Source organism: Achroia grisella, unplaced genomic scaffold (genome assembly GCF_030625045.1).
Source record: "Achroia grisella isolate CSIRO2021 unplaced genomic scaffold, CSIRO_AGI_Agris_v1 utg2156, whole genome shotgun sequence".
NCBI classification, from domain to species: domain Eukaryota; kingdom Metazoa; phylum Arthropoda; class Insecta; order Lepidoptera; family Pyralidae; genus Achroia; species Achroia grisella.
This window is the reverse complement of record NW_026712714.1, coordinates 1,518,234-1,532,519: the sequence shown is the minus strand read 5'-3', so window position 1 is coordinate 1,532,519 and position 14,286 is coordinate 1,518,234. Positions and strand designations below refer to the sequence as shown.

Genomic DNA, 14,286 nt, shown 5'->3' with positions numbered 1-14,286 from the left:
AGTAAATTATATTTACAACTGTATACGTAATCCACTCAATATCTCTATCGGTTTCAACGATCTGTTATACCCGGTAACATAAGGAAATGCTCACAATCAACATTTCTAGTATTGCTGACTTCAGCAATACTGAGTATCGAGGCGTAGCATAGCATTGAGGCGTCAGTCACATTCCAAATTTCATACAAGTCACTCCTCTGCATTATATATTATAATTTCATTTTAAAAAAATTCCTTTTTTTTAAAAAGGAATTTTTATTTCATCGAATAACAGATCGAAAGAGACTAGTTACTGTTAACAAAGGTTGTGGTGTAAAAACGAAGGTTGTTTCAACATACAGATATTCCAAAGACCCATCTTTCTGCCTATTCCATTGGCATTTTGTAAATAAACATTCATTCTTTCATGAAACATTACAAATTTATAGAAGCAATTTACGTATATTTTAGCACATATTAGAAAACGTCTTTTATGGGAATACAAAAGACCTATTGACATATCGCTGGTTAAATGCCAAAAGACCACATAACAATTAGTGCTGGTTGGTAGTTTGTATTCACACGTTTCCACTTGTACAATGTGAACTTACAAGGATTATTTAAAAGAGCAACAAACAAGTTTTTTGCTCGTTCTTCTCGCGATGAGCTTTCCGAATGAGCGGTAGATAAAAAAAAGTGATGACTATTCAAATATGCTTAAATTAGGTTTATTTGAATAAACGATTTCCTATTCTATTCTATTCTAAAAAAGAGGAAAATAATATGAAATCGCTACGCTCTCAACTTGGACTATACACCAACAATTGAGAATATTCGGTCCGTATTGTATTTATAATGGTGTTACGCGATTAAGGCACTTAATGCTGAACCGCTGGTTTTATTTTGTATTGTAAAGCCACGAGTAGATATCGTCTTTAATTAATAATTCAATTGACGGTATTCATATTAGTTGAACCACTCTATTACTTTATACTAGTCGTTTAACGCGACTTTGTCCACTTTTGAGATAAAAATTAATTATATCTTAGGACAATTCACACAGCGCCATCTAGTCTCAACCTAAGCAGAGCTTTTGTTATGGGTGCTAAACAACTGATACAAACTCAAAATAATTATATGTATTTTTTGTAAATAGATATATAAAAATGTGATGACTATTCAAAAGCTTCAATGTATGTTTATTTGAATAAATGATTTTCTATTCTATTCTATTCATAGGACCGATATAAACAATCATACTAATGAATACAAATATTTATACTGCGAGAAAAATCGAACCCATGACTATTGGAAGTAAGGTGGTGTGCAACCGCTAGATCACCGAGGTCGTTTAAAACTAACACGACCGATACAAACAATCAATTCAAATATTTATACTATGCGAGTAATCGAACCCGCGACCATTGGAAGTAAGTGGTGTACTTAACCGCTAGACTACTGAGGCCTTTTAGGAATAATACAGTTGTTGTTACAGAATACCGTCAGCCGATGATGAACAGTCCGTGGCCCATTGCGAAGCCCATAGCCAGCCGGCCGATACCAGTACAGCATCAGCATCTCCAACATCTTCTGGCTCATTGTCACCATCCGTATCTAGCTGGTAAGTTGTATTTTTTTGTGGATGATACTGAAATGGTACCCCTGCCTACGCTAACGGTTTAAGCAGGTGGGGCACCAGTGGAGGACGATAAGATGAGCATGAGGTCAGGTCAGTTAGCCCTTCTGACAAATTCACCAAGAATTTATCACGATGGTTTCTAGGGGGAACCGCGTGGAGGTCAACCTGACATGGTATATTGCTAGCAATAAGATCATCAGTCCACATTACTAACAATGCCCTTTCTCCCCCAATTGAGGAGTTTTGTCTTTTGCTAGATGCTTTAGACTTGCATATATCTATTGTGTTCGACCTTTTTCAAAGCGAGCCTTTTTAGGTAGCGAAACCTAAACCCGTCGGGGACAAGAATTGGAGTATATTCTTAGGAGCGATGGTTTTTATATCCTCAGGATAGAGTGTATTACCTAGACCCGCCAGGAGCAAGAATTGAAGGATATTCTTAGGAGCGATGGTTTTTATATCCTCAGGATAGAGTGTATTACCTAGACCCGCCAGGAGCAAGAATTGAAGGATATTCTTAGGAGCGATGGTTTTTATCTCTTCAGGATAGAGCGTAAACTTTCCAAAGGAGATATGATATGGCACTAGTGGAGGATGATAAGATGACCACAATGTCAGTTCAGTTTATTACTGTAATTACTAACAAACTCTCTCAATATGGTAGGAGTGAATAGAATACAAAGTAGGTTTATATTTAGAAAAAAGAAACAAAAAAAAAATAAGAAAATAACATTTCAAACGTATTCAAGGATGAGCAATAATACAATAAAAATGCAATAGAAGATATGTAACCTCGTTTTTATAGCCAGCGAATAAAGCGTAGATTAAAAATAAAAAAATCCGCGTTCAAAAAAGCACCCACCACAACGTTAAAAAGGCAATCCTTTGTTGTAAAATGTAACAACAAATCTTTAGTTGTAACAACAGAATCCCCCTTACGCTCAATTTGATGGGCATTTGTTAAAATATGCTATTGTTGTATTAATCTCCAAGATAAACATTACAACGTTGGTAATGTGTTTTTTATTTTTTTTTCATAATGATTATATTTATGGCCTTGGATACGGCTTGTTTGTTATAAAGGAATAGATGAACTTATGTGCAAGCAATATCGAATAATAAGGAGGTTATAAATGCTACTGTATTTATATTGTGTGTTATATCACATTTTTGTTAGACGTCAGCAGATTTTGTTTTTTTTATTGGAAAGCTGGTACCATATAAATTTGATCAAGATTTGACCAGTAGTTTTTAAGTTATCTTTAAATCGGCTTTTTTGTAACCCCGTCATGATCCCCGCCAACATATAATATATGTATTCTTTTTAATGTTCCGAAAGGTTTCAACATTCTAATATTGTTAGTAATTTGTGTCTATTATAATTTAAAAAAAAAAATGCATACATAGATATTTCATTGCTCTGCTTTCTATAAGTGGATTAGGTCGAGATTTAATATATAATTAAAAAAAGAATCAATAATAGAAAAACAGCATTATGAGAAGCAAGAATGAAATATTATTAGATATATATATGAAAAGAATGTACCTTTATTGACAACATTACATTCATATAAATAACAAATATATAGGTAAATACACACAAATACTAAAGATAGATATATAGTAGTATAATTCTTTATTCACCAATTATAGACACATAGCATATAGGTAAAGAAAAATACATGGACAAGTAAAAAAAATGGAGGTTATTTTATGTGCAGCAAAGGTAGCTAACAGGCAACTAACTCAGCATAATACAGATAAATCTACAGCGCTGATAAATAAATCAAAATGCATATAAAAAATTGAGTCGAATTACGGGCACCATCTACTTCTGAAGTCTGTTAAAAACTAATAACCCACGCCGCAATGGACACGATCGCGTTCCCAAAAAATAAATACGGAAACGTCACTTCAACAGAGTCTTACGTCCACAGATAATATAGAAAAAAAAGTAATAAAAAAATAATTCTCAACGACCACAGTCCAGTGGGCGAAACCGCGCGAAATCATTTTTATCATATTTTTTTTTTACGTTCGAATTATTGCACAGATTCTATTGTTGCACATCAATAAGCTATCATATTCTGTGAATTAGTATTGTGCTGGGATTACTATTGTATTTTTTTTTTTGTAATTTCGTCCGCTGATTCCGTTCGCCATTTGGTTTTGTTAATAAAAATAGTATTTGTATTGACTGTAAAGCATTCTGATGACTCGTGAGTGGCATTTATCGTTTCTTTACAAATTCTATGAGGTTTTTAAAGTAAACAACGAAATTGGTACTTACTATTGTTATTATAATGACTATAATTGAACAAAAAATATATTTGTAAATTTCATTTAAGTTTGTATAAGAAATTAAGTAAAATTTTTTCAATAGATAAAAAGAAATGCTTTTTGAAAACTTAACTTGAGAAACTTAAAATCGAATTAATTTATTAATATTAGTAATAACAATAGGTATCCGTGGACAATTCACACAGCGTTACCTATAGAGCTTGTGTTACGGATCCTGGACAAGTGATATATATACTTAGATATTTTTTTTGTAAATACATAAATAATATACATAGAAAACACCCAGCATGATGCAAATAATCATACCCATGAATAGAAATATTTATGCCTATCTACTATCTGATTTAAGGCGGTAAGCTGAACCGCTAGACTACCGAAACCGTCAAATTATAGTTTATACATATTAGTACCGGTAACTTTGTATTTTTTATATGTGTACTATATAATAGGAAGAGGGTGGTTCTTGAAGTGCACTATATAATGACTTGTATTTTTATGTGTACTATATCATAGGAAGAGGGTGGTTCTTGAAGTGCACTATACAATGACTTGTATTTTTATATGTGTACTATATAATAGGAAGAGGGTGGTTCAGGAAGTGGACTATATAATGACCCAGTTAATAATGTACTTACAGTGTCAAGTCGACCTCCACGCGGACTCCCCTAGAGACATAGTTAATTCCTGGTGAATTCGTCAGGATTTGCTAACTGACCTGATGTTTCATAGCCCTCTTATCATCATCTACTGGTGCCCACCTACATGTCCGGTTAGCGTAGGCGATGTAATATATCGTTATATATATACAACATGCTCTATAATATTATGCAAGATCATAGACAATCACTGTCCTTTTTTTTATAACCTTATTATTATATAGTCACATTTTTTTTATAATTTGAATTAAAAAAATTAAATTTTTAATGAATCTGTATTATTGTAAACATGTACAACGTTTATTTGAAATGAATACGATCTGAGTTTCTTTTCAGTTCTTCTCATCTCGAAATCATTCCGAACTGACGGTAGATTTGACATATCATAAGAGTCTGTAATAGACCTACATGAATATAGATATTTTGAATTTGAATAATTTAGTACTCGAATTGTTTTCGCAGTGAGACCGGCGCAAGCGCACACACAAGTGTTTCCTTTACCCGGTGGATTTCCGTGGGCCCACAGTTCAAGAGGTAAGCAAAATAAATAAATAAAATAAAAAAAAAGTAGTGTGTTACTTAAATATATAAAATTAGCCTTAGCTGCTCCTTAAAACATTAACTATTTGCAAGTGAAACTCTCGTTAAAATCCGTCCACTCGTTTCAAAGATTAGCAAGATCAAATAGACACACGACAAAAGTGTTTTTAATTATTTTTATACTTTATATGCATTTAGTAAAAAGCTGTATATTTGTATAGATATAGATGAAGAAAAATATATATATTTATTTATTTATTAAAACTTTAATGCACATATTGAAATTACATATTGCGGACTTAACACCATGTGGCATTATCTACCAGTCAACCATAGGTGGTGTAGAGAATAATTGAGCTTTTAATATATTAAAAGAGCAACACGCAAGTTTCTTGCTCGTTCTTCTTGTAATGAGACAGCTTTCCGAATGAGCGGTAGATTAAAAAATGTAATGATTATTCAAAAGTGCTTCAATGTAAGTTTATTTGAATTTGAATTCTATTGTTGGCGGAGCAAATATAAAAATATATTAAACGATATACAAAATATATATGAAATAACTACGTATATTGTAGAATACCTCTATATTATGATCTCTATAGTAGTCTTATTTATGTGAGCCGTTAAGCAGCTTGCTTGGTAAGCTGTATTTCAGTTGAAGGGTTAGTTGTGGCAGTGAAATTACAGGATATAAAAGACATGACGTCTCTCTTGTTATTTATTTCTCTATTATATACAGTTGAATGTTCCCACTGACCACCAAATTGGTCATTAGCTTCATCACCTGCAAAAGAATCTTCACCATTGTTCCTTCATCATCAGCTTCTTTACCAAAAGATTCTACCATCTTTCCTATTTTATAGGGAAACCTCGGCGCGGCATGATGCGTAGGGCTGTCTTCTCAGATCTGCAGCGCAAGGGTCTGGAGAAAAGGTTCCAAGTGCAGAAGTACATCTCGAAGCCGGACAGGAAGAAGCTGGCGGAGAAACTGGGCCTGAAGGACAGTCAGGTTTGCACTATTTCTCAGTTTCCATTTCATTTCAGTTAAAGAAAATGACAAAATAAGTTTTTTTAGGTAGTGTTTAATTGGAATGACAAAAAGGCTGACAGATCTACCGCAAAATCTTTATATATAAAAATTATGTGTCACGTTGTTTGTCCGCAGTGGACATCTAAACTACTGAACTGATTGCAAATTTGATTTGCACATTGTGTGCAATTTGATCCAACTTGAAAGATAGGATAGCTTACATCTCAATTTATAGTTGCAAAATTATTTTATTCAAGAATCTTAGACACTGCAACACGTGGCCGGGTGTGCTTGCAGGTATATTATACATATGTAACTATACGTTTTCTGTCCTGGTACAATACAGCCTCCATTACAGGCTTATAGTCTAACATTTGTTAAGTTAAAGATTTTATTCAAACAGGTCGAGTATTTCTTAAGCTGATAATTACAATTTTTTTATATTATAAGACTGACTATTACAAGCGTCTTCGCCCGCATCGAATTATAATAAATAAAATTTCTGAAATAAAAGTTGCCAAAGTTACTCCTTATAATATTATCTATCTGCGAGTGAAAGTTCCAACAAAATCAGTCAAGCCGTTTCAGAGAATGACAAGAATAAACAGACCGACTTCTTTTACTTATTTTAATGTAGGTAAAGCTGTATATATATAGTTACATATATTATTAGTGAATATCTGTAAATCTGACATTTCAATTTTATATATTTGTATAGAATGGTACATAAACTTCCCAATTCAGTTGTTTATTATTTGTTATTAATAGGAAGTAAATAAATTAATGAACGAGTGGATTATTTTAAAAGATATACCTAATGTTATTATTCATCATCATCTGCTTCTTCCTTATCTCATTTATTTGTGGTCGGCGTAATATGTTTTTCTCTTCCATTCATCTCTGTTCGCAGTCATCGCGTTATTTACTCCCTTTCTCATCATATCATCTTTCACACAGTCCATCCATCTCTTTTTCGGTCTCCCTCTACCCTTATAACCATCCACATTCATATGTAACACCGTCCTTAGGATATGATCTTCATTCCTACGCATTACATGCTCATACCACGATAGACGATTACTCTTTAACTCTTTCATTATTACACTTTGTATAAAGTCATACTTCTGGTTTAGCGTCAGCCACCAAGTCGCTTACTTTGTAAGCTTACATTTCGTTTGAAGCGAGATATTGCATTGAAATTACTGGGTCCCATGTCCTACGATGTACCTAAGACGCGAGAATGGTACCCCAAGCGACAGTTACCTCTTAGGTGGCATCAGGTGGGCCGTATGCTTCTTTTCCATTCAAGTTACATAAAAAAAATATGTATAAGTATTATAGATATTTCTATATAGATATCTAATAAATAAAAAACCCTGGACAATTAACACAACGCCATCTCGTCACACGGTAAGCAGATCTTGTGTTATGGGTACTAGACAACTGATATAAATATATAGATATTTTTTTTGTAAATATGCATAGAAAACACCCAGACCGATACAAACAGTCATACTCATGAATACAAATGTAAACGGTGCAAACACCGTGTGTGGAATCGAACCCGCGAATATGGGAAGTAAACCTCTAGACCAGTGAGACCATTGATAATTAATTACGACTTCTTTCATAGAAGGAATATTTTATTTTTAGTAAAAAAAAAACTATTTATTAAAACTTCAGATAAATTGTATTTTATTGACTTCACCATTTCCATAATGTGCTCTCAATCCAACAATTTTAGATTATAACGTTATTTTATTTCACATCAAACAAACTGCGGCACAAAACGAACTTTATTGCTATAGCAATAAAATCGCAAATATAATAACGTTGTTTGGACGTAAACGTGGACGTTTGCGTTTAGCGAACGCGTTCAGGGGTTAGCAACATAGGGTGTTACAAAAAACTGTTACCCCCAAGGGTATAAGGGAGGGGTCTGTCACGAACAGCCGCTTGAAGGGGCGAGTCCCCGCCCCTCGTAGAAAAGGAGCTTTAAAACAATTACCGGTCGTATTCGATATTTGAATTTTGAATTCCGAACGGGTTGGGTTTTTTGTTGGCTGCATTGATTTGATGCCTTTGCTCAATTGAATGGCGGGAAACCGCCATGTTTAATACCAATTATGTAGATATTGGAGGAAAGGTTAAGAGGAGTTTAACACGTTACATTTTTATTTAAATTTTATTTAATTTTCCGTCTGGCCGTTTCGAGCGTTTACTTAATCACGACTAAGTAGGTTTTATTGTGTTATAAGTTGCTATTGTTTATATTTAACTAAGATATTTATGTAATTTTAATAATATTTAAACAATGATAGTAATAACACAATCTAGTTTCTATCACTGAATCTAAACTTGCCAAAATATACCAATATAGTTGAAATTCAAGTTATCTATCTATACATATAAATAAAATTCGAGCGTCTGTTTGTAATATTGAAATAAACATTTTTACTACATGCATATGACTATAAATACGGTCGGTACACACACCGAAATAACTCTTTTACAATTTTTGTCTGTCTGTCTGTCTGTTTGTTCCGGCTAATCTCTGAAATGACTGGACCGATTTTGACGGGACTTTTTTGGCAGGTAATAAGGCTACTTTTATTTAGAAAATAAAATTGTATTCCACGCAGACGAAGTCGCGAGTACAACTAGTATAGTATAAAACTAAGTCGCCGCCGCTGTTTGTTCGCATATATCTTTTAAATTACGCAACGGATATTAATGCAGTTTTCAGCAATAGATAGAGTGATTCAAGAGGAAGGTTTAGATATATGTATAATACATACGTGTTATGGTATAGAACATGCCGAAAAATACAAAGTTTGTAATGCATCAGTCCGAAGCCGGGCCACGTTGCTAGTAAACTATAAAACTACACTATATCCATAACTATATTAAACAAAAACAGTTAATATATTACCGGAAAAGTATATGAAAGAAAATATAAAAACCTCTCATAAAAATAGGGCAATACGGGTTTCCCATTAAAATCGTTTCCTAATAAACTCGGACCCCACCGATATAAACGATATTTACCGGGAAAATGCGGAAGTAATCGGCTTTTGCCCTCCGTGGCGTATTTTTTTCTTAAATTGATAAAATGTGACAAAGGCATACCGGTGTTATTGTTAGGTTGAGTTTGAGGAGGGTATGATTTGTAAATGTTATTATTTTAATACTATAATTTGTTAATACTGCGACAGTCATAAATATAAAAAAAAACATGCTGATCTTGATGATGAAGATAATTTGACTCACAGACACTTTGTACAAATTCAATTCAAATTCAAAATATCTTTATTCATGTAGGTCTATTACAGACTCTTATGATATCAAATCTACGTCAGTCGTCAGTTCGGAATGATTTCGAGATGAGAACTGACAAGAAACTCAGTTCGTATTCTTTTCAAATAAAGGTTGTACATGTTTACAATAATACATTTACCTACCTAGTACCCATAACACAAGCTTTAGCTAGCTTAACTTGGGTCTAGATGACGCTGAATGTCCTGAGATTATTATTATTTACAAATTACAAAGTCTACGGGGGTACCTCTGTAATGTACTCGTAACTTCACGCCTATTATCCCAAATGGGGTTGTCAGAAGCGTGGACAATTGTCGGATTTGTAATTTGTGTCCAGGGCTTTCCATAACCAGTGAGTTAGTCGCAAATATTAGGAAAATAATAATATCAGAAATATTTAAATACAGTTATTTTGCTGTTTGTCAGATTTGAAGTCACGACCTTTCAATGTAGGAAACTAGTGCGTTATGATTCTCAGTAATATAATATTTCTCGACAATTCAAACAACTCTATCCAGTCCGAAACTAAGCAAAGCTTTTGTTATGGGTACTAGACAACTGATATGAAGACTTAGATATTTTTTTATTAAACTTATACATAATATACTTACATACAAACAACCATACTCATGTATACAAATAATTGCGAAATCGAACCAGCGACCATCGGAAGTAAAGCAATGTGCTAAACCGTTAAACCACGAAGGCCGTCTCTGTAAATAAATAACAAAAAAGTATATTATTAATAAAAATTAATTAAGACTCGACAAAAATAACTTGCGAGGGTTGAGACGGCAATCTTGGCCCGTTTCAACGGGTGGGGCGGGGGTGAGCGGAACAGATAATTGCCGGCGTTTATCGAATTAGGGGCTGCGTGGCTCGATAGGGGATGCTATGGTTTCTAAACTTGAATAACTGGGGTTAACATTCAATCAAGATTAACTAAGCTTACCTTCTATAATATTATAAGTAAATTGTTTTTTTTATGTAACTGTAATTGTAAAATATAATACTTCCTAATGTAAGATCAATAAATACACAGTTATTGCTTAATGATGAAATAGTAAATTTTGTTAATGATACAGTTTTTTTAGGTATAACAGTGGACTCGAAATTACAATGGGGGCCCCATATTTCAAAATTGGCCAAGAGACTCAGTTCAGCTGCATATGCAATTAGAAGAATTAGGCAATTAACAGACGTGGCGACGGCTAAACTTGTATACTTGAGTTATTTCCATAGCATAATGTCTTATGGCATACCGCTGTGGGGTAAAGCAGCCGATATAAATAATATATTTATTTTACAAAAGAGAGCCATACGTTCTATTTATGGTATGGGTTCAAGAGAGTCATTACGTCAGTGTTTTAAAGATTCAAATATCCTCACCGTTACTTCACAATACATTTATGAGAATATCATATATACACGGAAGAATTCAGAGTTTTAAAAAACTTAAAGACTGTACAAATAGAAACTTACGCAATATAAATAAGCTAATTTTACCTAAATGCCGTCTGCACAAAGTCAGTAATTCATTCTATGGTAATTGCGTAAGATTTTATAATAATCTGCCAGAATCTGCACTAAATCTGACAGAGAGACAATTCAAATCTTAAATTAAACAATTTTTGTGTAAGAAAAAGCCTATTACAGGATAGACGAATTCATAGACGACAACATATCAAGTAAATAATTAGTTTATTAGCATACAACGTTATAATTTGTTTATCTCATTGCTATCTTGATTCAATTATTTTAGAAATATGAAAGCGTAGCGGTTTTTGTATTGATTGCCGCATGCATTCTTATGTGAAATGTGAATACTATAACCATCAGATGGCAATTGTGAGTAGCTATGACGTGGTCTGGTGTTTTGAGTAGTCATGCTCACTAAAATGTCCAGACTTGTGGCGGCGTGGTCATTGGGCTCCCTAAAATATGGTCGAACGCAGTGGTGGCTGGGTCATCCGTCATACTCGTGAACGGGTGCTTCTTGTGTGGACTGGTCTGCTCTAATCACTATAACTTATTTTCTCTTATTAATTGTTTAACCAGTTGTTGTATATTGAATGTTTTTTCTATTTTATTATTTCATTGAATTAGTGCTAATCGGTGGTTTGTATTCACACACTTAAACTTAAATTGTAAGTAAGAATAAATTATTTAAAATTGAGCAACACACAAGTTTTTTGCTTGTTCTTCTTGTGATGAGACAGCATTCCGAATGAGCGGTAGATTAAAAAAAAATGTTATGACTATTCAAAAGTGCTTCAATGTAACTTACATTTATATTTGAATAAATTATTTGCTATTCTATTCTATTCTAAAAGCAAACAAGCTTGTAAAATTTGACCATGTGACCTTTTAAAATAACTGTAATTGTAAAAGGTCACATGATATAACAATAAAGACTAGGTTTATTACCAGTGTTGTTTACACACCAGGTCATCACACATAAAGGTAAGCAGAGCTTGTGTTGTGACTACTAAATAGCTACAAGAGAAATATAAGAAGTACGATAAAGAAACTTGCTTGTTGCTCTTTTAAAATATTTAATTTACAATTACTGTCTACGCTTCAATCAATCGAACGTTAATTAATCAGCCAATCGCGGGTAACCTGCGAATGAGCAAGAGGCGGGGCCGCGCGGATGGATGGGTGACCGTTGAATCATTCCAATTCTACAATCAGATGCGACGTCACGTAGCCTATTATTTCACAATTTAAAATATCAAAGTGATACTTCTATTCACACAATTTTTTTTTTATCATTATATTGTATAAAACAGTCGCTGTAGCTGTCTATCCGTCTCTATGTATGCTTAAATCTTTAAAACTACGCAACGGATTTTGAAGCGGGTGTTTTTAATAGATATAGTGATTCAAGAGGAAGGTTTATATATATACTTGTACACCCGTTTCTAGGCCGGGGCGAGAGGCTAGTAATCTTTAAAATGCAAAATTAATTGAAGAGCACCTGAAATTCCTCTGTTTCCAGTGAACGGAGCAAACATCACAAACAATTTCAAATTTCTTTCGTTTCAATGGCAACAAAGTGCACTTTCCTCAAAATGTTGCGACGACTTTTGCGCATTCTGTCGCATTTTTTTAAATCTTCCTTTGTGCAAAATGATGGACACAAAGGACAGGACAGTAGGTTAGCCATAGTTCTGTATGAATACAAACTACCAACTAGCACTAATTCATTAGAGACAAAATATTAAATACACAACCAACTGTTTGAGTAACTAAGTAAATAAAAAAAATATATACTTGGACAATATTTTATTTATTTTAGCTGTTTTTTTATATAGGTGAATATATCTAATCGATCCCCCGTCCAAATCAAACGGGGACATTACGACGGCCTGAGCTGAGGTTCGAACCTCTAGCGGTGCCCTCAGACTAAAGTCGTCGTCGTCTCCCCCGTCAGGGGGAGATGGCCTTCAGCCGCTCCGTAAGTCCTTCCGCGGGTTTGTAGTGCCATCTGCACTCGCCCCCTATCGTCCGGTGAAGCTATATAAGCCAGCTGCGGCAAATAGCAGTAGACTAGTCCAAAATGTACTATGTACTATGTACTTGTGCCTAAATGAATCATTTATTTCGGTGTATACCGGGGTTGTAAATTACTATGTTACGACGCTTTCATATATGTAATTTAAAAGAAAGTAACAAAATTAAAAACTTTATATAAGTCTCGATACAAAATGATCTCTAAATACTAAAAAGCTGACTTCGTAAAGCCTGAAGAGATCTCCATAACGATCTCGACCTCAGCTTTTAAAGAAAGATGACCACCTTGTAATTGGTCCATTAGTTTAGGAAGAACGATGTGTCCCCCACACATCGTTCTTCCTAAACTCAGCAACCTCTTTTGATACTTTTATTATTTTTAAATCTATATTTTTATACGTCATGTTTTTTGATACATTTCAATTATTCCATTATTGTCTTTCGTATAGTTCGCAATTGCACATATTAATATATTATTATTCCAAACTACGTGTTTTCATCATTTAGACACCCATACAGTCCACCGATCCATTACATTTTGGTCCTTTCGTCGCCGTAATACTGAAATTTGATACATTTTGGTCCTTTCGTCGCCGTAATGCTGAAATTTCATACATTTTGGTGTTAAACAATGAAAAAATATGACGGAAAATAGAAATGATAGAAGATAGAATGTGATGCAATATGAAAATGAAAATTTGGAAAATAATTTAGGTCGATATATTTCACTACTCGAACATTGATTTTATTGTTTAAAGATATGTAATGAGGTGAATTGCATTATGAGGTGAAATTGCATGTGTCGGCAATTATGTATTGCACAATAAACAGGCATGTGCGGTGGCCGGTACAGTCACAGACAGTCACAGATATTCACACATACGCTTTTTTTTATCTGCATCTAGATTTAAAAATAGTGTGTATTTTGTGAGTTAACTGCAATTTAGTTATTTAAAAAGGTTTTTTTCTAATTTGGTAAGTAATTTGTATATTAGCAGGTTAATAAATAATTAATAGTCTCCTAACAGATTCTCTAGAATTCTTCTCTAGGAGAAGCGTAATATAAATTTGTTTAGCCACTAAGGCTTATTTTGGTATGGACAGTCCATTTTGTTCTCTCGACGTCTCTTTTTCTCAAACTCCTGTAACTAATGTAATGAAAAGTATTTATTTAAAAATAAATTTGTAAAATATAGATATAGATAAACATAGATTGGAGATATAGAAAGAAGATATCTATAATGCAGCACCTCCGTATGACTTGACGAGATCCATTTCCCCTTCACGTGCAATACAGCAAGCAATAA

The 14,286-nt window shown here is 33.6% G+C and overlaps 1 protein-coding gene across 1 annotated transcript in view; it reads left to right on the top strand.

The window, feature by feature from the left end:
- The window catches only part of LOC131842330 (uncharacterized), a 50,552-nt gene that overhangs the window by 26,238 nt on the left and 10,028 nt on the right, over positions 1-14,286 (top strand). The window contains exons 2-4 of the mRNA XM_059190868.1: positions 1,475-1,600; positions 5,038-5,109; positions 5,979-6,124. Coding sequence (XP_059046851.1) covers positions 1,475-1,600; positions 5,038-5,109; positions 5,979-6,124 — 344 coding nt within the window. The remainder of the gene's footprint in view (positions 1-1,474; positions 1,601-5,037; positions 5,110-5,978; positions 6,125-14,286) is intronic.